This window comes from Grampus griseus (genome assembly GCF_964374135.1).
Source record: "Grampus griseus genome assembly, chromosome: 19".
NCBI lineage: Eukaryota > Metazoa > Chordata > Mammalia > Artiodactyla > Delphinidae > Grampus > Grampus griseus.
In genome coordinates this window covers 40,068,573-40,092,869 of record NC_139013.1, presented here as the reverse complement: position 1 = coordinate 40,092,869, position 24,297 = coordinate 40,068,573, and the positions used below count along the sequence as shown (strand labels likewise).

General features: G+C 51.2%; 2 protein-coding genes across 2 annotated transcripts; both read right to left on the bottom strand.

Moving 5' to 3' along the window:
* Positions 1–322: 322 nt before the first annotated feature.
* Positions 323–19,147, bottom strand: NUTF2 (nuclear transport factor 2). Its single transcript, XM_082677213.1, has 5 exons — positions 19,053–19,147; positions 5,610–5,737; positions 3,983–4,054; positions 3,800–3,898; positions 323–2,107 (listed from the first exon to the last, which is right to left on the bottom strand). The coding sequence occupies exons 2-5, from the start codon at positions 5,706–5,708 to the stop codon at positions 1,994–1,996; spliced, it is 384 nt and encodes a 127-aa protein (XP_082533339.1). The 5' UTR covers positions 5,709–5,737; positions 19,053–19,147; the 3' UTR covers positions 323–1,993.
* Positions 19,148–21,599: 2,452 nt separating this feature from the next.
* On the bottom strand, positions 21,600–23,444 carry THAP11 (THAP domain containing 11). The gene has a single exon (XM_082676369.1). The coding sequence runs from the start codon at positions 23,243–23,245 to the stop codon at positions 22,316–22,318; it is 930 nt and encodes a 309-aa protein (XP_082532495.1). The 5' UTR covers positions 23,246–23,444; the 3' UTR covers positions 21,600–22,315.
* Between the last annotated feature and the right edge of the window lie 853 nt (positions 23,445–24,297).

The window sequence follows — 24,297 nt, the reverse complement described above, 5'->3', positions numbered from 1 at the left end:
TCCCGCCCGGTCCATGTCCACTCTCAAAGCATGGGCTCATGGTGGGCCTAGGACCGGGTCAATTTGGTTGCCCAAGCTGAATCCCTCAGATGCCCCAGGAGCAAGCTAAATTGGTAGGAGCCTCGGTTTCCCCTTTGGGAAGTGGGTCAGTGTAACCCAAGACCTGAGGGGACCCGTGAAGTCACGGACCCCGGAATTGCAAGGGCAGAGGAGATGGTCCCACCACAAACATCACATTGTTCCCTAACGTCTCCCAGCATCCCCCTGCATGACCTGGCACCCTCAGGCAAAAAGAAAGGAACCATAGTTTACAAACACCTCTTTATTGCAGACATTTCAGGCACAGATACATGGAAAAGCTGTATTGCAGATTTTATACAGGGTGGTTTAAGAGGCAGCAGGTTTCTACCTCTCTCCCCAAACTCCACCCCCCAAATACACAGCAGCCAAGAAATCAGCCCCATTGAAATCTCCTGAGTATGCTGTCCTTTCAAACAGCACATCATCCAGCCCAGTGCCCAGTGTAGCCAGGCAACCAGTGGGGGTCTGAGGAAGTCCTTGGCTTCCATCCATAGTGCAGGAGGGAAGGGGGCTGTGCAGGTCAGGCAAAGCTGTGGTGCCCTCACCAATCCTAAAACCCCTAACAGGGCATCAGCCCAAGTCCTGGGTTTGGTTCTAGCCTGTGGTTGCTACCTTGCCACGAGTTTTACACCACCAAGGTCTCAGGGCTCAAGGGCTAGATTTGTACTAGGCAAGGCTTGTCCCCAAAACTGAGGAGCAGAAACTGCCCCAACAGCTGAGACTTCCCGGGATTTGAAGATAGTGTGAAGGTGTGTGTGTGTGGTCAGGGAGGGAATTGGAGGAGGCCTAGAGATGCCTTGCAGAGGTCTCAGGGGTGAGAAATCCTAGAACCTAAATCCCTCAAACTCAGAATGCTTTCTTTCGTAGTTCTAAATCTATACTCCAACCCAACCGGGCCTGGCTCCATGGGCATTGGAGGCTGGCTGTTCGAGTTACTCCCCTTTGGGTAATGATATCCACAGCAGATGGTACAGCATCAGAGCTGCCCTCTGCTTGGCTTGGGATTTACAGGGCACACTGGATGTGATCCTGACCCTTCTGTGGATAGAACAGGCCCTTCTCCCTCAAACCTCTGCTCATACTTGGCCTTGCTGAGCCCTCAGTTCAGAGGGCCTGAAGCTAATGGGCCATTTTTGCCAAGGCTTTTCCATCTTCGGTGGGGTTCTGGGTCATCTCACATGTCATTAGAGCCTTGACCCTACCCAGCGTACACATCACAGGAGGTGTCAGAACTGACTGCAGAGGCTTCAGTGCAAGGGAAGCTTCAGGTCAGACCTGAGCTCTGCCTGTCTGCAGCTCACTTTCCCAAGACCAGGTGGGCCATGGAGGGAACACTATGCCCTACAGGGCTTCTGAGAGAAGCCAGCTGAGAGTGCTGCTTCAGCGTTTTCTCCTTGCAACAGGTATCGCTGAAGTGGGGCAGAGGTGGGAGGGTGAGACATGAGAGAGCCAATGAGGCAGGGTAGTTACTGATGCCCAGCCAACTATTAAACTAATTAAAACAATTTAAACTGTTAAGAAAATTTTTGTGGTTTTATTGTATCATGAGGCATTGAAACATCTGAACAAATCAATATCTCGGTGGTGAGGCAGCTGCTTTCTCCTTCACTTCTTTGGGTTACTAGAGCAACTTGTCAGTAGATTAAAAAAAAAAAAAAAAAAAAGACAACCTTTCGCATTACTTAAGTCTTTCCAAGGCATGCGCTGGTACAACACAAACTTCTCCCATCAGATGCAACTAGTCTAGCGTCCAAACATCATGCACAATACCTCGGCAGCAGTAGCGCACTGCGCCCACTCCCACCGCGGCCCTGCTCATTTGTGTATGATATTTGGAGCATCTGGAGGAGCATGAATAATATCGGGAAGAGGAGGGAGGAGGAAACAGCATGAGTGCCTGGCTGGGAGGAGGTCAGCCGAAGTTGTGCAGGGCAAGCCTGAACATGTCATTGGTGCAAACCCAAGCATCATTGATGTTCTTTAATAGGAACATCTGGTGGAACCCCATGATGGGGTCTTCATCGGCCTGTGAGGAGAGAGAAAATGGTTCAGTAAGGTGGCCAAGGAACAGGAAGGGTGTTCAGCAGGAGGTGAACGCTGACTTGGGATCAGGCCCTACAATTTGGACGCAAATCCTAGGAGAGCTAAGGGGTACTTGTGACTGTGAATTGACACAATGTATGAAACACTAAACTGGGCACTAAACTGGGCCTTGAGATGGCAGCTCACACTGCTATGTACACAAACTGCAGAACAACTCACCAGTTAGCTACAGCAACAGAGCAGAGAACGTACGTGCCTCTGAACCCATGTTTCTGGGCACAAATGATCAATTTGAAAGAGTTCTGCAGCACTTACCATGTAACTCACAGTAATCTGTAAACTAAACAATCTTAGTGTCTGATTATGCCAGTTAGTCCAACCAGGAGAAGGTACTACTAATACTGACTATGGCCAAGTACATGAGAAAAGGCTCAAAACCAAGCTCACACTGATTACAGCTCTACAAGCGAAAAAAACCAATGCAGCACTATCAGGTAATCTGTTTCTTGTCATGTAACATATTTGCAACGAAAAAAGAAAGGCGAGAGACTTCCACCCAAACTGCAGAATACCCAGATGAGGCCTAGTTGAGGTAGGAGCCCAGCCAACCAACAGTGTTTCTAATATCACTGTTTTTTCCAGGAATTATCATCAGCAAGGAGGCAAATCAGTCTTTTGGGGGTTGGACAAAAACACCAGAAAGAACCTGAAGCCAGGTGGGAAGAGGCACTGCTAACTGATTCCAGCCTGGGAAAGTGGGCACTAAGACCCCAGGAGAGACCTCCTCACTCCCAAGGCCTATTTGAGCACACTTGCTGGGCACGGTATCTTGGACAGGCAGGAGAAACTAACAGGAAAGAACAGGCCAGAAGGCAGGTCCGTCTGGGTCCACTGGAGAGGCCTAGCCCCCGCCCCCCGCCACTTTCTTCCACCCTTGTAACGGACTCAAGAAGCCCTGCCTAGCCTAGGGAGAAGTCATGTGGGCCTGTTACTCTGGGCCCCATGATGCCACAGGCCCAGGAGGTTGGAACCTGGTTAAGGGGCAGCTCATTTGTCCTGCTTTGGGAAGGAGGAGAGGCTTTTTTGGGAAATCAAGAATCTGGCTTCAGCCTGTTAGAGCATAACAAGTAGGAGTTCCTGGGGGGTACGGGACCACAGGAAGGCTTTGAAGGTAACAGGTCTTGAGAAGTGGAAGGAGAAATGCAAAGAGAAGCAAGGGTTTCAGGAATCTGCTTTGCTCAGCAGGTGGAAGAATCAGCAGCCAGCTTGGGGAGTGGCAGCATGGACTCCAGCTCAGGATCAGCTGCCTGCAGAAGGCCCACCTACACCTTGAGGCAGTGCAAAGCCCCAGTGGCTTGGATCACAGCCCCATCCTGCTCCTATACCTCTTGTCCCTTTTCCAAAAATGCTCTATACGAGTGCTCTCCAATAGGACTTGTTGCAATAACAGAAATGTTCTATGTTTGCGCTGTCCAATAGGCAGCCACAAGCACTTGAAGTATGACTAATGCAACTGAGGAACTACATTTTAATTTTATTTCATTTTACTTAATGTAATTTAAAAATCACCACATGTGGCTGATGGCTATTGTACTGAGCTACACAGCTCTAAGCATCACTTTGGGTGTCCCTTGAGAAGCAGGACAGCAGCACTGCAAGGCAGCAGCACTATTACCTTGAGCTGGCCCACAACCATGCTGATGATGCAGCTATCTGGCGTGGGCTGATGGTCCTGCGCCGTGATGCTATGCTGGATTTTCTGGAACGGAAGGCTCTGCAAAGGAAAGAGTGGGTGGTGGGCTGTGGCCAGTGAGGTGGGGAAGGAGCTGCCTGCAGCCCAGCCCTGGCCCTTACTTACAGACAATTTCTCCACAATGGCAGCTTTCCCCTGGAATTGCTGTCCTTCCCACGTAAGGCATGACGCGTCAATCTGAAAACCAGGAAACCTGGGGTCAGGGCTTCAGAGCACAAGGAGTATCTCTGAGGCCCTGAAAGGACCCTGAAAAGGGTCTTGCTTGGGGAAATTAGTTCATGTCTTAGTTTCCCTGCCTGTAAAGAAGGAAAATGAGGGTAACTTCCAAACTTTACAGGATGAACAACTTCTTTAATTACACCCCAGCACTGCAGAACCCAAGCTCTGAAAGACTATGTAACAAAATACAAACTTATTAATAAGTTCACTTCCCACCTTTTATTCAAGAAGTTGTATGGCCTTTGATATGCATGAGCTCCAGGCTGGCTATATGTGGCCAGGGCTCAGTCAAAAGCCATCCTGCTGCATGGTCAGTCAGCACCAGTCCCAGAAAAGCCATCAGTGAGTTCCAAAGAGGCCCTTCCCATGGGGTCAGAGAGGAATGGAGGCTGACAAGGCCTTGCCTGGGACCCTCCCTACCATCAACATGTAACCCATTACCTTCACTTCTTCCCCACCCCATCTCTCCTGCCACAGCCTTCAGGGGCAGAACTCAAAAGTGCCTCTGCTACTTACCAGCTCTGACATTAAGCAAGCTACTTTTTTTTTTCTCCCCCTGAGTCTCAGTTTCCTGATCTTTAAAAGGAATATGTGCTGAGGTTTATATAAAATGACATACATAAAGTACTCTTTTAGGACCTTGCTAACTCTTCTCTGGGTCAGGCCTGCTTTAATTGATTTTAAAAGCAATATGGTAGAAGTGCCAAGGATCCCAGAGTCATACCAGTTTGAGTTTTTAAAATTCTCTACCTATGATAGTGACAATCAAATACCTGTGCTGGATTTGTTCTTCCACTGGTAAGATCCTTTTCTTTTCTTCAAAATTTCTGAACTGGCCCTGACTTTTTGGAGGGAGACACAAAGGAGTTTGCCCACAGCCCAGTCAGGCTGCAAGGCTATGCTGGATGACTCCTACCTCTCCTATCCTGGGCAGACCTGCTAGGCGTGGCCTGATCAATCACATTTCTGTCTTGGGCAGGGTCAAATACAATTAACTCTTGGTATATACGAACATCACTAAAACAGCAGCAAATCATACCTGCATAGAAGGGTTTCTCAAGACACACCAACCTCCCTGGACTAACCCCATTTGTTTCCCATGAGCATTCAGCGGCTTTTGGCCCCCCAAAGGAAGGTGGACCTGGGGCCTCCAGGAGAGATCAGCGGGGCACTGATGATGCTTACAGCTGCTGCCTCCAGAGGGCACCATGAGCCCTAGCCTCTGTCTGCTGCTGCCCAATCTAGAACAGAGGCACTCCCAGGACCATGGAATGGCAAGCCCAGAACCTGCTGCCTAGGGTATCAGAATCCAGTCTTACAGATGACAGAAAGGAATGTGTGGACCAGGGAGTTGGGCTAGGCCTTAAGCCCCCTGTGCCATGGAGAGTAGCTCAGATAAAAGGGGACAGCCAAATTCAGTGAGGGCTGCCAGAACTTGTGAACTGGAGGCACTGGCCCAACATGTGAATTGATTCCCTGAGGTCCCGTTCTGGTCCTAGAGCTGAAGACTTACATAAATTGCGCCTAGTTGGGTTCTGTCGTTATCAAATAACTGGTAGTAATGTTGAATGAAGCTGGATCCAATCTGCTCCCAAATTGGCTTGTCTCCCATTCTGGAGCGTCACCCGGCCTCGTTGAGACCTGCAAGTCCAGTGAGACAGGGAGGGTAGTGTTGGTACCTTGGTACCGTGGAAGCAGGAGGTAGCCAGCCAGTCTCCTCACCGACCCCCACCCCTCCCAGACCTCCTTGAGTAGGGAGTCTTTTGCTGACGTCTGTTCTCCCAGGAAACACAGAGAGGGCCCAGGGAACTGACAGGCGATCCCTCAATACAGACCAGTGCAGGGAGCCCAGAGGTGGACCAGACCCAGACCCTCCTTTGAGGGGCTCTCGTGGATGAAACAGCAGGATGGGTGCTGAGGGTGGAGCCAGGACAAAGGAAGGTCAGAGCAAGTCCAATGGAGGGATGGGCTTTTAAGGAGGAGCTAAGCACTCTCCCCATATCTTTTCATTTAATCCTCTCAACAACCTGCAAGGCTGTTGAGAGTTATTGCTATTCTTCCCACTTTGCAGGTCGGGAACTACTGATGTCTGTATGTGGAGTGTCTTCTATTGCAGCCTTCAGGCCCACTCCTTGTCCTGCTGAGACTCAGCACTCAGTCCCTCAACACTGCCCTCCGGGCTTACTGGCAGGTGGAAGAAGACCCATTGGGAGTGGGGGGAAATGGCTCCTCAAGGCCCCAGTTGCAACAAAGACAGCGAGTGACTCCCCCCGCACACACTTTGTCTTAAGGGGGTAGTTACGTATTTGAGGCCAGGTGACATGATTTCGTCACTGATGGGGGTTATATCTACCCACTTCAGAGCTGGAACCATGGGTTCAGAGGATCACAGGTAATAACAGAAATGTTGGGAGGGGAAATGAAGGCTGTGAGGGGGAAATGTGTCATGTCTTCACATCCCCATCCCAGCACTCACTCCATCAGAAGGGCTGCCCCTCTCCAGTCTCTGAGGGGGGGAGGAGAGGGAGGGGTGGGCCCCCCCGCTACAGATATCAGGGACCCCAGGCTGCTAGACGGAAAACCCAAGCCCCAGATGAAAGAGTCGCTCACGCTTTGGCAGGCCCGGGTAGGGTGGCGTGCATCTCCCTGCAGGATCCATGACAGCAGACCTGTGTGTTGCTCTGTAGTCATCTCTGACTGTAGAGGAGCCCACCCCCTCTCTCCTAATAACAGGAACTCTGAACCAAAGCAGTAAGGAGGTGGGTTTGGCCCTGGCAGACAACCATTGGCAGTAGTGGGATCTCACGCAAGTCACTGCACTTCTTAGGGCCTCAGCCCCCTTCTCTATAAGAGGGTGGAACCCTGAGGTTGCCAGTGGCTGTGGTCTCACTAAGGGAACCTAGTAAAGCCCTCAACTCAACATGGTAAGTGCTAGTTTGCTCCAGTCCCTATGACCTCACCCAAGGCCAGAAGAGCCAGAGGGAAGGACAGTGTTAGTGGGCAGTGGCTTATCCCCAATCCAGCCAATCTCCCTGCCTGTGACCAACACTCCAGCCAATGAGGGGCCAGGAAGCTGAGCCAGCTTTATTTTAAGTCCCCTAGGAGGTGGTGGCACTAAAAATAGCAGTTCAGTGCTGGGATGACTAAGAAATGTCCAGGAAAGTCTAAAACAAGCAGAGGAGAAAGCTTGGACCCGGTCACGCCTGCTTGGGACAAGGTGTATCCCAGTTCACACTCTGCCAAGAAATACATCAACAAATGGGAAAAACATAGGATCAACAGCTAGTCCCAGCTGCTCTGTCTTGGTCACATTTCCAAGGGGTCAGACTGTGACTGTACCACATGCAAACTTGGGTTACTGGAGGCAGGACACAGCCCCACATCTCGCATCTCTGCCCCTTCCACCCTAGTATTCACTATGCTTGGCTCACTCATTGTGGCCCAACCCTACCACATGATGCTCTCAAGATGCCTTGCTGAGCATCTTGAACTCTGGGGCAGGGGGAAAGCTGGAGGAATGGATGAGGGCCATCTCCCGCTCTGTCCTAAGCAGCCCTCAGGGAAGGTCTTGGAGAAAGGAGTATGCCAGTCAGAAGAAACAACATTAGCAAATGTCTAGAGCCTCAGAAAGAGATTAGGGCAGGAAACCGAGAAGCTGGAGATGGAGGATGAGGGGAAATAAGGCCAGAAGCTCATCCAAAGAAAAAAAAAGTGGCGCCATGTGGTGGGACAGTGAGGTGAAGGAAGTGGGGGGGGTGTTTTTTCCTTTTTCAACATTGTTCTTAACAGTGTGATTAACATGCTAATACAAAAACTACTTGGCAGAAGTAGTGGTAGAGTAAAGAGGTGGAGGGATAAAAGGACAAGAAGACCCCTTTGGCCCGGTGGAGTGGGACAGGGCAGAGTGAGCTCTCCTGAGGAACAGGACTGCTCAGGGGCTCCCAGAAAGTGGGAGAAGGAACCTTCAAAAGTATGTGGACTGAAGACTTTGCTTTAAAGATGTCAAATGGGGCTGCTGAGGCCAACACCAACCTCATTCGAGGCCTTCTTGACCTTGATGTGTTTATCTCTATGTCGTGATCACATCGCCATGTGGTCAGATTCCACTGTCAGCCCACTTTACAGGTGGGAAAACCAAGGTTCAGCTGGTTGCCCCAAGCTCACCCAGTACATCAGTGCTGATACTGGGTTCTCTGGTCAAGGTCACTGCTTGCTTTCTGCTAACTTTGCATCCCTGAGCTCTGAACCACAAGGCTGTCCATGTCCCTCCCCTACAAAACCCTCACCCTTGGGTTAAAGGTCAAACCCCCAAAGCTCCACATGTGGCTATCCACACCCGTCCCTGACTCCTCAGCCATTCTCTCCTATCTCCATCCAGCTCCACACATAAACACACCAGAACTCTCTGAGTGCTTGCTCCCTGTGTCTTTTGCACAGGTGAGTCCTCCTGCCATGATGCCCGCCCTCCCCTCAGGTCACTGTTCAGATGCCACACATTTGGGTCCTCCTTTCCAGACTCAACTGTTGACTCCAACCCCACGTGCAAAGCCATATCAACACACCCAGGGCTCATTCCTCTGCCTGAACACAGCTCTGGGCTGTGAGGGTTCCAGTGTGGTTCCTGCCACACCCGACCCCACCTCCTCAACCTCCCAGCACAGAGTCCAGCAAACTACAGGATTTATAGTTTCTGACTCCAAATCTTCCACAAAGCTTTGCACTCATAGCCAGGAGGCAGCATTCCTGAGTCCAGAAAAAGCAACAGGGTGCAGAGCCCACCTCCCATCCCCATGCAACATAGAGGAGAGGTGGGCCAGGCTGGGAGGATGTTCCCCAGGATGGCCAGCCAGCCTTGACCTTGTTTCTAATATATTTATTGTGGAAAGAACAGCCTGGAAAGAAACAAAATGCCAAGGCTGAGGGGCAGCCTCACATCAGATTGGAGAGTGACCTTCATGACAGCTTCTCCTACAGCTCTTCCAAGAGGGCTGCTGACCACACCGTCTCCTGCTTCACTTAGGCTGACTAAGGCCAGGCTCCTCGAGGAGCAGAAATGACCTTGGTGACCTCTCACCCACTGAGCTTCAGCTTTCACTGACCCTTAGGTCTCTGTGGGTGCAAAGACGCTCTAAAAATGTCTCATAAACCATGGCCCTTTCCCAACAAATTTCTGCAGAGGCAGAGATGCCCCAGCCTTGTGAATGATTTCAACTCATTCATACTCCCTGAGGTTGTCACAGACCCCAGGTTAAAACCTCTGGCCCAGGAGATTCCATTGGGTAACAGAAAAAACTTCATTTTTATCCTCAAATTCTGGGTCAGTGTTTCCATATTTTGAAACTTGAAACAGCAATGTCCGGCTGATAATGTCTCACTTTCACTAATGTGTATTACGTGTAGAAATGTGCTAAGGGCTTTACGTGCATTTGTTCTAACACCCTGTGAGTCAACTCCCATATTAGAGATGAGCAAAATGAGGCCCAGCAAGGTCAGCTAATTTGCTCAAGGTCACAAGCCTAATAAATGGTGGAACTGGATGGAACCAGGCTTAGTGGACTCCAGAGCCAGGACTCCCAGTGATAACTAGTCTGGAGATAAAAATGAACAACATGGGGGCTTCCCTGGTGGTGCAGTGGTTAAGAATCTGTCTGCCAACGCAGGGGACACGGGTTCGAGCCCTGGTCTGGGAAGATCCCATATGCCGCGGAGCAACTAAGCCCGTGCGCCACAACTACTGAACCTGCAGTCTAGAGCCTGTGAGCCACAACTACTAAGCCTGCATGCCACAACTACTGAAGCCCACACACCTAGAGCCCGTGCTCTGCAACAAAAGAAGCCACCACAATGAAGCCTGTGAATCACAACGAAGAGTAGCCCCTGCTCGCCATGACTAGAGAAAGCCCGCGCACAGCAATGAAGACCCAACACAGCCAAAAATAAATAAAAAATAAAATAAATAAATTTAAAAAAAAAAATGAACAACATGTAGGGCTGAAGCCCTGATCTCTGACCTTGGCTTTCTCAGACAGGGGCAAGACAGGGGCAAGACAGGTCTGAACCAGGGCTTCTGCCTCCAAACAATGGCACCAGGCAGACTGCCACACTAAACAATGGGTGTTTTCACCCATTGGGGATGATCTCACAGTTTTCCCAAATCTTCAAAGTCACAACCCCATTCTACCATCTCAGCAAAACAGATATAGATGCTGGCCTAGCTGGACCTGGGTCAGGGCTGGAGGCAGGAGAGTGATGAGGAAGAGGACATTACTGACTCCAGACTAATAAAACAGAAGGATGCTCACCTCTGAGGGCCCATCACCGAGGTCCGCAAAGAATGCCAGATATGCTGAGCTTATAGTGGGACCCTTGAAATTGGCACCAACCATCTCTATTACCCTCACACCTACTGTCTGCTAGGCCTCCAAGAGCCCTGAAGCAGAGGCTGAGAAGGACTCCGACAGGTGGGACTGACAGACAACCTTGGCTTAAACCCAGAGCACAGGCGTGCACTGTGGGGAGTGAGAGGGAAGGCTGCATAGTGCCTGTCCTTCAGGAACAAACTGCACCTCTTTCCATGATCTGAGGGGTGCTGTATATCCTGTCCTACGGCCCTCCAATGACTTCCCTTCCCATTCCCCACTGACAGTCTCAACCATTTATCCTGGCTTCAAGGCCCTGGGTGGCCTGGCCTCCCAGCTATCCAACCTTGTCTCCTGCCACCCACTCCTTCCCGTCCTCTGCAGCCACTCTGGGCATTTTCCTGTTTCTGGAACATGTTGAGCCTGTCTCACTGGAGGGGTTTGCAACTGTTGATCCTTCTACCTGGATCACCCTTCTTCGTAGATCTCCATGTGTCTGCTTCCTTGTCACATATGTGTCAGGTCAAATGTTACCTCCTCATAGATACCTTCAGACACTGTGACCACTCCGTCTAAAGCAGCCACCCATTTACTCACTTCACCACCCCGTTTCATCTTCTTAGCACTTGTCACTGCATGAGACTGTCACATTTACATATTTGTTTATGGTCTGTCTCCCTGACTGGGGCACCCCTGTTCCCATGGTGCCTGGCCCAGCCCCTCTGCTCTGGAGGACTAAGCTCTGGGCAAACCCTGTTCAATTTAAGTGGCCAAGTGACCCACTTCCCCTCCTCCCACACCTTCTGTCCAAGTTGTCAGGAAACAATCCTTTGCCTTCCACCCAGCCATCTGTCTGAGGCGTGTGGGAAGTGGGGCTTAGCCCCAAACACCCTCCATCCCCCCACAAGGCTCTGATCACCTGAGGGACAACTGGGGCTGAATAGTCGGCACACAACCACTTCCCTCAAAGGCTTGGCCTCTAGTTTGCTTCTCCTCTCCCTCATGGTATGACCCTCTGACCCTGTCTCTTCATCAGTAATTATGAGGATGTTAGGGGTAATCAACTGAGGGTATAAAGCAGGACTCAGCTGTAAGCAGTCATTGGCAGGTGCTAGGTGAATACTAGGTCAAGAGCTAGGAAGAAGGTGGATATCTCAGTCTCCTATAGGGACACCACACTAAAGAGCAGCCTTGACCGAGGACTGGCAACAGCCTCGTCCACCACTCCCCTGCCTGAAGTTGGGAGGGAAATCAGCTAAGGTCTGCTGCCCAGATGGCTGGCCAGGACAGAACCCTCTCCTGGGGCAGACCCCTGATGTCTAGGTGCCCCCAGCACCCTAACGGCCTTTTCCTTATCTTCTATTTGAAGAAAGGGCTCCAGAGATTTCAGGCTGCCCTGGCTGGCCCAGAAGGTGAATCCCGAGACCTGCATTGTAGTCCCTCTGCTCCATGCTTATTCAGTCCTTGAGTGGCCACCCCTTCCCAGGTGGCTCAGGGATCTCTGAGGCCCCCGTCCTAGAGAGCTCCCATCCATGAACTTGCTGGTTCATGTACTGTAAGTCAAACTCCTGTAAGCCAAACAGTTACATGTGTTCTCTCATTGGAGTCTCACAGCCCTGAAAAGCTGGTGTGATTAGTGTAACTTTGTAGATGAAGAAACCAAGACTCTGAGAGATTAGGAAAGAATTCAAGACCACAGAAGGCCACTGGCATAGTCAGCATTAAAATGTCCACAAAATTGGCCTGGATTGGAGCAGCTGAGAGCCCATGTCAAGCAGCAGAAAGCATAGATGGCAAAATGAGGCTGTGAGGAATGGAGCCCAGGCCTTTTCTTCCCCTTTGAAATCAGCAAGCTCCATGGCCATCAGAACAGAAGCCTCTAAGTGCATGCTCAGCCTGTCAAAGCAGGTTTACAACCTACAAATGAGAACTTGCCTTGACTTGGGCCTGACCATCTCTGCAAGTGAACCAATGTCTCTTTACAGACATCCTTCCAGGGGGCCACAGTTTCTGCCCTGGTGAGACCCAGTGGCTCTAATGCAGTACCTGAGGCTTTAAGAAACAAACATTCCAGAATTCCCCCAGTTTACTGAGGCAAACTACCCTCAGTTCCCAGGTACCCTGGACACACCCCTCTCATGAGGGGAGGTTCTCCTTCTCCAGCGTAGCCCCCACTCCAGCCTGGGTGCTTAAGGAGTTGGTACATAGCAGGTACCAGCAACAAATAAAGAGAAAGGCCTAGGGTAGTGAGAAGGGCCAACCCCAGCTCTCTTGTGTTCCTCTTCCCTGGCCACTAAGACACTTCCCTAGTTGTAGCCAGGCCTGAGCAAATGATTCCTCCCAGGAAGACACATTCCAGCTGATAGGGTGAGAAGGAGAAGGCGCCACACAGACCTGGTGGTAAGGGTGATTACCAGAACGATCAGTCACTCCAGACTGACTCCAGGCCTGGAAGTCACTGCAGGGATAACCCACTGCTGTGGCCTCCCTCAGGGAGAGAGTCTTCAAGAATTCCTGTCACATACGGTCAAAGCAAGAGAATCACAGAATCTCAAAGTTAGGGAAGGGGTAGTCAACTCAAATCCAACTCCACACACACAAACATCCTCAAATGGCCCATCAGAAAAAAATAACTTTAAAAAGAGGCCCATCAGTGTATACGACAAACCCACAGCAAACATCATTCTCAATGGTGAAAAACTGAAAGCATTTCCTCTAAGATCAGGAACAAGACAAGGATGTCCACTCTCACCACTATTATTCAACATAGTTTTGGAAGTCCTAGCCACGGCAGTCAGAGAAGAAAAAGAAATAAAAGGAATACAAATTGGAAAAGAAGAAGTAAAACTGTCACTGTTTGCAGATGACATGATACTATACATAGAGAATCCTAAAGATGCCACCAGGAAACTACTAGAGCTCATCAATGAATTTGGTAAAGTTGTAGGATACAAAATTAATGCACAGAAATCTCTTGCAGTCCTACGCAATAACGATGAAAAAATCTGAAAGAGAAATTAAGGAAACACTCCCATTTACCATTGCAACAAAAAGAATAAAATACCTAGGAATAAACCTACCTAAGGAGACAAAAGACCTGTATGAAGGAAACTATAAGACACTTATTGAAGAAATTAAAGACAACACAAACAGATGGAGAGATATACCATGTTCTTGGATTGGAAGAATCAATGTTGTGAAAATGACTATACTATCCAAAGCAATCTACAGATTCAATGCAAACCCTATCAAATTACCAGTGGCATTTTTTACAGAACTAGAACAAGAAAATCTTAAAATTTGTATGGAGAAACAAAATACCCCGAATAGCCAAAGGAGTCTTGAGGGAAAAAAACGGAGCTGGAGGAATCAGACTCCCTGACTTCAGACTATACTACAAAGCTACATTAAAGAAGACAATATGGTACTGGCACAAAAACAGAAATATAGATCAATGGAACAGGATAGAAAGCCCAGAGATAAACCCACACACCTATGGTCAACTAATCTACGACAAAGGAGGCAAGGATATACAATGGAGAAAAGACAGTCTCTTCAATAAGTGGTGCTGGGAAAACTGGACAGCTACATGTAAAAGAATGAAATTAGAACACTCCCTAACACCATACACAAAAACAAACTCAAAATGGATTAGGACCTAAATGTAAGACTGGACACTATAAAACTCTTAGAAGAAAACATAGGAAGAACACTCTTTGACATAAATCACAGCAAGATCTTTTTTTATCCACCTCCTAGAATAATGGAAATAAAAAGAAAAATAAATAAATGGGACCTAATGAAACTTAAAAGCTTTTGCACAGCAAAGGAAACTACAAACAAGATGAAAAGACAGCCCTCAGAATGGGAGAAAATATTTGCAAACAAATCAATGGACAAAGGATTAATCTCCAAAATATATAAACAACCCATGCAGCTCAATATCAAAAAAAATAAACAACCCAATCAAAACACGGGCAGAAGACCTAAATAGACATTTCTCCAAAGACATACAGATGGCCAAGAAGCACATGAAAAGATGCTCAACATCACTAATTATTAGAGAAATGTAAATCAAAACTACAATGAGGTATCACCTCACACCAGTTAGAATGGGCACCAGAAAATCTACAAATAGGACTTCCCTGGTGGCGCAGTGGCTAGGAATCCGCCTGCCAACGCAGGGGACACAGGTTTGACCTATGGTCTGGGAAGATCCCACATGCCACGGAGCAACTAAGCCCGTGCACCATAACTACTGAGCCTACGCTCTAGAGCCCGTGAGCCACAACTACTGAAGCCCGCATGCGTAGAGCCTGTGCTCTGCAACGAGAAGTCACTGCACTGAAAAGCCCGCCTGCCACAACGAAGAATAGCTCCAACTCGCTGCAACTAGAGAAAGCCTACGCACAGCAATGAAGACCCAATGCAGCCAAAAATAAATAAATAAAACAAATAAATTTTATTAAAAAAAAAGAAAATCTACAAACAACAAATGCTGGAGAGGGTGTGGAGAAATCGGAACCCTCTTGCACTGTTGGTGGGAATGTCAATTGATACAGCCACTATGGAAAACAGTATGGAGGTTCCTTAAAAAACAAAAAATAGAATTACCATATGACCCAGCAATCCCAGTACTGGGCATATACCCAGAGAAAACCATAATTCAAAAAGACACATGCACCCCAATGTTCACTGCAGCACTATTTACAATAGCCAGGTCATGGAAGCAACCTAAACACCCATCAACAGACGAATGGATAAAGAAGATGTAGTATATACATACAATGGAATATTACTCAGCCGTAAAAAGGAACGAAATTGGGTCATTTGTAGAGATGTGGATGGACCTAGAGGCTGTCATACAGAGTGAAGTAAGTCAGAAAGAGAAAAACAAATATCGTATATTAACGCATACATGTGGAACCTAGAAAAATGGTACAGATGAACCGGTTTGCAAGGCAGAAATAGAGACACAGATGTAGAGAACAAACGTATGGACACCAAGAGGGGAAAGTGGTGGGGGGGTGGTGGTGGTGGTGGTGGGATGAATTGGGAGATAGGGGCTGACATGTATACACTAATATGTATAAAACAGATAACTAACAAGAACCTGCAGTATAAAAAAATTAAATTAAATTAAATTAAATAAAAAAGGAGGCCCATCGGGCTTCCCTGGTGGTGCAGCGGTTGAGAGTCCGCCTGCCGATGCAGGGGACGCAGGTTCATGTCCTGGTCCGGGAAGATCCCACATGCCGCGGAGCGGCTGGGCCCGTGAGCCATGGCTGCTGAGCCTGCACGTCCGGAGCCTGTGCTCCACAACGGGAGAGGCCACAACAGTGAGAGGCCCGCGTACCGCAAAAAAAAAAAGGCCCATCAGGAGGTTCAGCTCAACCCCAGCGCACAGAAATCCTGCCCAACTTTCAATGTCCATCCTGTGGAAAACTTTTTGGATCCACTCCCCTCTCTCCAAAAGGACTATTCCCTTTCGCTTCTGGGGAGAGTGCCTCTGGTCTGACTCTGGGAGATGTCCTGATATTTATCACTCCAGGAGCACTGGGCACTTGAATAAGTGACCTGAGAGGGTCTCAGAAGAGACAGAAGCCACAAACCCAGGTTCCAGGCAGGGAATAAGGCCACACACCACAGAATGCTGGTGAGATTCTCAGGCACCAGGAGAATACCCAGCAGAGACCCCTGAGGAATGCAGGAGCTACCGATAGAAGACAGCTGCTAGACTCAACAGCCACAGCAATTTGGAGTGGTGACAGCCAAGTTTCTCAAGGGACCCCAGACTTTCCTGGCCCCAACATCCTGAAGTATACCTTGTTCTGTGGTTTCTCCAGGCACTGGAGAGGAGAGTGGGCTCACTAACAGACTTTCCTCTCTGGTGCTCTACTCATTCAGAAGCCCCCTCTTTTGCAAAGGGCCAAGAGCCCCTTGTGGGTCCCTTCAACTTAGCCCTCAGCACATAATAGCAACATTACCTCTGTCTCTTCCACTACTGTGACATCCTTTTCCCAGCACCAGGACTTGGTAGGATTCATTATTCTACCTCCAGCCTCAGCCCAGTGGGCTGACATATAGAAAGCGCTGCAAGAATGGTTGCTGAATAAAATGGATCATTGGTGTAAAAGGAGAAAAAAAAATTTCAAGCAAGATACTAATGCCTCAGTAAGGGTATTCCAGAATTTTTTGATACAAGGTGCCTTCCAGTTCTAAAATTTGAGAATTCTTTCACTTAAATCATTCTTCCCATCCCAACCCACCAACTGCAAAGACAGCAGAATAAAGTGAAACGTGGCTCAGAGAGGAGAGGTGGTCTCCATGTCACTAAGGGACCTAGTTGAGCTGGTTGAGAACCCAGCATCCTCACAGCCTGCCCGCTTGCTTACGCAGCCATATCCTGACTGTCCCATGCCAGGCCCCACCTCCCAAGACAGCCCTACATGAATAGAGGGTGCAGATTGATTCTGGAGAACCTCAGGGTTCTTTAACGATTGGAATGAGAGGGAGGGACCTGAATTCCTCCTGTTCCCAAGTAACCTTTGTTCCTTTTTTCCAAGGAACAGCAGCATTTTGACCTTGAAGAAAACCCTTGTTTTCAAGTCACCTAGGGCTTTGCAATGTGTGAACTAATCCACAGCCATAAAGCCTAATTCACCTGACACCAGTGTCCTAGAAAGAACCAACCCAGACAATCTCAAGGTCTTGGAACAACTACTTATAGCACTAAGAGATCCAATCACACTGATCCTATTTGTGTCCTGTGGGTGGTCCCTCCTTGTTGCCCACCTCCACTGGCAAACCAGGCCTCTCCTAAGTCTGCTGAATGAACCTGACTCCCATGTGGTCGTGGGCTAGGATGTGGACTAGGAGGGTTGAGTCCAGAGAAAACGCAGGCCCTGGTGACGAGATCTGGACAGAACCTTCCTTGCCTGTCCTCCTTAACCAGGGAGAATGCAGTTCAACTGCAGGAAAACTTCCAAGGCTAGAGTTCAATGACCAGAAAAATATTACCTGGGGAAATACTCAAGGGAAAAAAATTCCAAGGATGGTGGCTTCCTGCGTCACAGGCCTACCTCAACTCTCCTAAAAGAACTGCATGCTGCTGAGGCCAGGTCTGCAGAGACTTAGCTGCATCTTTATCCCTGCAAGAACTGTGGCTCAGAAGCTACATTGGGGTCAGAGGAATCAAGGCTTAACGAACTGTCTCTTCTCCATATCCCATGGTCTTCTCTGGACTTGTCCCTTAATTTTATCACCAATCAGGAGTGCCTTTACAAAGCCTGCTAGAAGACTACCCTATGGCTAGATACTTCCCTACTCCCAGAAATCAATGGAGTCCTTGGAGCCATCATTAAAGGCAATTTCCCAAGGCCCAACCAGCTTCCTGCCTGTTCATAGGTCACTCAGTTGTTGGAAAGTGAGCAGGCAGGTGAGGGAAGCCTGACTTTGTGCAGCCTCCAGCTCTAGTCCTGCCACCCAGGCTTCAGAAGGGCCTCACAGAGCATGAATCTGAACCCCACAGCCCAGATGTGCCCTATGCCCAATGTTGCTTGCAGCCCAGCCTCTTGTTTGGTACCAGGCTCAGGGACCTCAGACCTGGATTCTACTTTCCCCTCCATTAAACCCCACCTTACCGTTACCATTCTTATCGAATCATCCTCCTCTGTGGGAAAAGGGCAGATGACTCTGGGAGGGGCAGAAGTGAGGATTAGGCTGTGCTGAAGAGATCTAACGATGTGTTGGAGGCTCACACATTCAGCCTTACCTCCTTGGCTTCTTCCCTCCCTCCACTAACGCGGCCGGCCAACCCACCCACGGCTGGGGCCTGATCACTGACAGAGAGAAGGGCGGGGACTGAGCCTACGAGTCCGGAGCCGCCTCATCTCATCAAGCCAGATCCTCTAAGACTGGCCGGGGATGAAGTCCCACGTGGAACCCCCTCCCTACCCCAGATTCCCTGACCCTGGCCTCGATGCAAGAGAATCTGAGTTCCAGAGTGGGAGATAGGTTTCGTGCACTCTCAGCGGGCAGACAAGCAAGGGAGCGTTCACCTACATCCTAGCCGAGCTATGGTTGAGAACCAGGTGAGGGTAGGGCTGCGGCAGGCGGGCGCCCTTACCCAGTGCTGACTCCGGAGCGGGCCGGGTGGCACCTGCCCATCCCCGGATCCTTGGCAGGCGGGCGACAGGACGTGTGGCTGGGGTCCGCCCGCTAGCCTGCCTGCAGAGTTTGCAGGACTCGGGCTGGCCGGGCTAGGCCAGACGGGGCGGGGCCCGGAGAGCCCCATCCGGGTGGTCCAGAACAGAGAAAAAGGCCCGGCCCCGACGCCGTCCGGTGTGCCCGCCACGGGCACGGTACGCCTGAAATGGGTTCCTGGCTGTCTCTGTGTTCCCCCTGGCCGCCGCCTCAGAGGACCGACGGGAGGCGGAGCCGCGCGCGACACATGGCCCCGGCCCCGCGCGGCTTCGGGCCGCCGGGGGGGGGGAGGGGAGGGGCGGCCCTGGGACTCGCAGCTGAGGCTCCAGGCGACCCGGAGCGCGGCTCCTGCGGCCCAGCCCCCGCCCCAGCGCGCTAGCCCAGACACTCACCCGAGGGGCTGGCACGATGGCGGCAGCGGCGGCGGCAACCCAGCGCGGTCTGCGACCGACTGTCCCTTCCCCCCTGCCTTCCCTTGCCACCCCGCTGCACTCTGGGAAACGCAGTTCCCCCCGTTCTCCTTTTTGGCATAGATGCGCCAGGAGAAAACTACAGTTCCCGACGTCCTATGCGCCGAGGCCCAGACACGGCCCGCAGCGCGGGAGGGGAGACTAAGTCAGGGAGGGAGGCCGCCGAGGCGAGCCCCTGAGAATTGTGGTCTAGCGGAAGCCTCTGGAACACCCGAGCTTGGCGCCAGGCGAGGGTCAGGGCTCAGTTATCGCCAAGTCCCAGCTGGTCCGGCCCAGCTCTGGTTGCGCGGCCGTTCGGTGTTGGCCCCGCCTCCGTGGGAGCTCGGCCTGGCCCCAAACTGGCCTAGCCGCCCCTCCCTGGGCCCTTGAGCTGTTTCCGCTCGCAAAGCCCCCTCCCCTTTGGTGCTCTGGCCGCCCCTGCAGCCCCTTCGAGTGTTGCTCTAAGGCCAGCCGGGGCGGAACGCACAGCTTCTGTTTTTCCCAACATTCTTGCGCCCTGCCCGGTGCTAGTCGGACCCAAAGCTGGTTTCAAGCAGGCGAGGCTTTTCTTGGGCTGGAGACAAGATTACTCTTTAGATTTCTGCAGTTAGGGTCTACAAGACAATTCTCACAAGTTTGGTTTTTGTTTTTTTTCCAGTAGGCATGGCAGCTAAGAGTTTAATTTTTATGAAAAGAGTAATAACTGGCACGCCCAAACCTTCCCCGTGATTTAAGTGATAAAATTGTCCATAATCTCCCTCCTGCCCATTGCCCTTTCCTTTCAACCCCCATTTTCATCGTTTCCCGGGCAACGCAAACTTTTGAAGTAAGGCCAGTCTCTAGTTCAGGCCTGCTGGGGAAATGCTCTGCAGCTAAGCCAGGGGGATCACAGGTAAAGTTTATAGCAACAAGTCTTCTCCTGACCAGAGATCTCTCAGTTCTCTTGTTCTTCCAGAAGGGTCCTTCACAGATCCTCACTGTCACCCCCACCGCTCCTCCCGGGAATGCCTCATACGACCAGGCTAGGCTTTGTTTAATTAAATCCCAGATCTCTATTACTTTGCCTGACTAGATTCTTCTCTTATTACTCAGTCAGGGAGACTCTCTATTGCCCTGCTTGTGGTGTATCTAGGACCTCCCTTGCTCTGAGCTGTCCTCCTCCCCTCCAGAAGCTAAAACACCAGATAGGTTGTGTGCTCACAACATCCAGACACCAAAGAGTCCTAGCCAGTCTGGCCCTCACCCTGTCCTGGGAGTGCTGCTGAGAGGTTCAAGTGAGCCAAAGCTGAAACAGTCTAAGTCCCTTCAACACACAGGAGCTAAAGGACACACTAAAGAGCATGGCTTGGGCCTGGGAAAGTCCTCACTCCTAATGAAGGAGGGTGGGGACAGTTGAGCAACTGATCCAATACCTACCCATAAAGGGCTTCAGTCCCACCTGGCCTGGAAGGTCACTGCTGTGCTTCCACCACCTTAGGACAAGCCAGAACTAACCCTAGGAAGGGAGAGATACAGTCCCTTCCACATCTAGGTACTGCACAACCTATCTCCCACCCCTCCTCCCCACCACAGACTTGTTTCTCAAATCAGTGCCAAGGGACCAGAAGAAGAGCAGAAATTAGAGAGACATTAATTTTAGAGTCATTCCAGTTTGAAACCACAGGGAAAGACCCCAGGTAAGTGGCTTTTTCCATAAGTAACAGAGAAAGGAGTCATATGTTTTATGGAGCCCAATAAGTGTCCATTTGTGCCCCAACACCCATGTTAAACATGGCTAGCTTTAAAGGCATCTGTAGCTAGCTTTGAGCTAAATTACTTGGAACTATAAATAAAAATGTCACCTTGCCGCTACAATATCCAATCTAAAGAAAGATGTTAACAGCCAAGAAAATGAGTCAAGGGTCACCAATTCCAACTCCTATGCTTGAAGTCCTCTATGGATCCACCTCCTTCACAATGAAAGTGTACCAAAGTCAAAGGTATCTGTATAAGAGTCCATGGCTGGCTCCAGCTACGGTCTTCACTGATTTAAGTAACTGCGTGCCCATGTGTGCCAGACACCATACTAGGCCTAAGGGCTAAAATAGTGAGCAAAATTCAACTCCAGCTGAAAATTCTTAAGGAATTCAAAACCCTCAGAGAAGTGGGCTGCCACAATTCAGTTTAGTTCTCAGTTGCTCCTTCTCCCAGTTGAAAGGACACAGGGAGCTAACCCATGGACAAACCAGGACCATTTGGTGCAATTTCCAAACTCTTTGGGGTGAGCTGGAACTCTGCAAAGACCTTATAAGGCCAGGGTCCTTGTGCTTAGGGCCTCTTTATGGAGAAACCTAGTCACTGAAGCATCTCTACTCTCAGGGTCAGCCTGGTCCTTGAGACCTAAGGCGGCGAAGGTGGAGGCCTATCAGGAAGTCCATCTCCCCATGTTTCAGGGACCCTTAGCTGAGTCCTTATAAAAATAAATTGGCGAAACCCAAATAAAAACCTTACTTTCTGTTTAATCTGTTTTGCCAAACAAACACAGTGAAAACTTTAGTCTGACTAATTGTACAGAAAATAGAATTTGTAACCAGTAGCAAACATAACAGGATAGACCTAAGTCCCTGGCAAGCTGGATCTCCATCAACAGGTCACCTAGATCCCCTTGTCGATGGCCTCCTGGGAGGGAGGTCCTAGGAGGCAGAGGCACAGATCTGCCAGTCCCCATCAGAATCACAGGCTGCACCTGGGAAGGAAAAGCACAAAAAGTAGAACTGATGTTACTTGGATCTCTTATCACTACACACAGAAGAGTTGTCTCTGATTGCCGGCCAAACTCAAGGTTCAGTTGTTTTCCCAAAGCCACAGTCCTTGGGCATCTCGCCTGCATCCCTAGGGGATAAGTTTCAAGTTCAGTGGTTCTGAAGCCTCTGCTTAACCAGAACCTGCAACATAAACTTGGGGTTGGGGAGTGAAGGTAGGGAGGGGTAGACAAAGTCATAATTGCTGGTGTCACCAGTGCAGAGTCTGAGATCCCAGACTTCAGGACCTTGCTTCAGGAAGAAACAAGAGAGGGTGCTTGGTCACCAGCAAAAGAGTCCAGCTGCCCTAAGGCTCAGTACTGCCAACCAGTGCCCCAGGAGTATGAGGGAGTTCAACAGCGGTGGCCTCAGGTCCCTCTAAGCTGGCAGGAGTCTGGGAGTCCCGAAGGCCGAAAGGGGACTCGTTCACATTCCGTGCTTCTTGCGGATGACAGCCATGGCCAGCAGCCTATCCTTCTCGCGTAGTTCTTCACGGAGTTTGGCTTCGGTGAGACGCAGGTGACGGATGCTGCCCTTCATCTCCTTCATCTTCACCTCCATCAGCGCCAGGATGTCCCGCTGCTCGTTCAGCTTGCGCAAGAGCTCCTCCTCTGTGGTGCCTGACGACAACGAGTACGAGTGGTCGGAGCCAGTATCAGGGAAGCCCTCTTCCCCGACCACCACCAACTGGGGGCCCATGGGGCACTCGGCGGCCTCCAGCCCTGCTGTAGCAGCCTCTAGCTCCGACGCAGCGGCTGCGGCGGCTGCGCCCTCTGCGGCCGCGAACTCCACTTGCACCGTCAGGTCAATGGGCTTCACATCTTCTCCCGTGGGAGTGGTGGGAGCCGGAGGCACGGATCCCGGAGGCTGGCTGCTGTCCACAGCAGCCTGAAGGGTGAGGAGCACAGCCGCAGAAGCAGATACCAGGTTCGGCTGCAGCTGGGCGGTCTGGGCAGTGGAGGCGGACGGCGACGGCTGCTGCTGCTGCTGCTGCTGTTGTTGTTGCTGCTGCTGCTGCTGCTGCTGTTGCTGCTGCTGCTGCTGCTGCCTGCGGCGGGCGGCTGCGGCCCCCGCGGGTCTGCGTGCTACTTTGCGCTCGTTGACGCCGCGCAGCGGGAAGATGGTGGGGACCCGCACCGTGTAGGTTTTGCGGCCGCCCTGGAAGTGAACGCTGCAGAGACGGTGGCCCGTGGTGGGCTGGAAGGTGGAGAAGCACCCACTGACGCCGGCACGGGACACATTCTTGAGCCAAAGGCGCCGCAGCTCAGCGTCCTTGGGAAACGTGTAGAAGTGCAACGCCTTGTCCCGGTGCGAGTTGTTGTAGCAGCCTGGCACGCAGCACGTAAAGCCAGGCATGGCTGCGCCGCGCGGCCCGGCCCAGCCCACCGGCCTTCTGAGCCTTTCGACGGCCCGGTCGGTATGCCGCCGCCCGCCCCTCGACGGGCGGCACCGCGCGAGGCCTTCGGCAGCCTCCCACTACTGCCGCCCGGCGCGGCCGGCCTGGCCCGGCGCCCCGTGCCCAGAATACGCCTCCCGTCGGCCCGCGCCGAGCCAGCCGCCCAGCCGCCCGCCTGCGCTCCAGAGTGGGCCCCAGGGACGCCGCGAAGGACCGCCTGGGAAAGAGGACTACGCCCCCCACAATGCACCGCGGCATAAGCCGCTCACTTCCGGAGCGGGGCGCGCTTGTTCCGGTCTCTCTGCCGGGCACCGCGACAGCCCACGTAGAGCGGACTTTTCCCCTACACGGCTCACCCTCGGCGGACTAGAGAGGCGTATTCGGTTGGAACTCTGTCGCTTGGAGCGCCCTTCGCAAGGACCTGGAATCCTGATGGGGGTCGGGCGGCGCGCGTCTCTCCAGTGCGCAAGCGCCCTGGGCATGTGCCCACGGAAACTATAAGTCCCGAAATGCCTTGCGCTAAACTTGGCGGCTGCGGCCTGGAGCGCCGCCTAAGGGAAAGGTCGGATTGCAAGCGGACCAGGATTCGGACGAGGTTGTGTTGTTCGCCGGAAGCGGTACCCCAACCCTGAGCTGCTGAGTCCACGGCATTCCTGCGGGGGAGGGGAGGAAGGATCTAAGCCTCAGCGCCCCAGAGGACCTCAGGGAGCCCTTTTGTCTGAATTAGAGATTCTCCCCCGACTCAGATGCCGCTTGCCTTGACTGTCTTATTGACCTAAACATAGTCATCACTAGGCGCCTACTGTGCACCGAGCATAGTGCAGGGAGTTGGGAACCTTGCAGGAACCATACCGACCCGGCCTGACTGTAGAGGGATGAGGGTCAGACTTTTGGATAATAGATGTGAATGAATGCACACTAATGGATGTCTAATCACAGAAATAAACGCTACAAAAAAAAAAAAAAATCAACAAGGGAGAGGGAGAAGTGGGAGGCGGAGGCCCAGGAAGAA

Coding starts and splice junctions, on each gene's coding strand:
- THAP11 (XM_082676369.1), bottom strand. CDS start 23,245: ATGCCTGGCTTTACGTGCTGCGTGCCAGGCTGCTACAACAACTCGCAC.
- NUTF2 (XM_082677213.1), bottom strand. CDS start 5,708: ATGGGAGACAAGCCAATTTGGGAGCAGATTGGATCCAGCTTCATTCAA. Junction 4,055..5,609: donor CCCAACTAGGCGCAATTTAT/GTAAGTCTTCAG, acceptor CCTGGTTTTCAG/ATTGACGCGTCATGCCTTAC. Junction 3,899..3,982: donor CCATTGTGGAGAAATTGTCT/GTAAGTAAGGGC, acceptor TTTCCTTTGCAG/AGCCTTCCGTTCCAGAAAAT.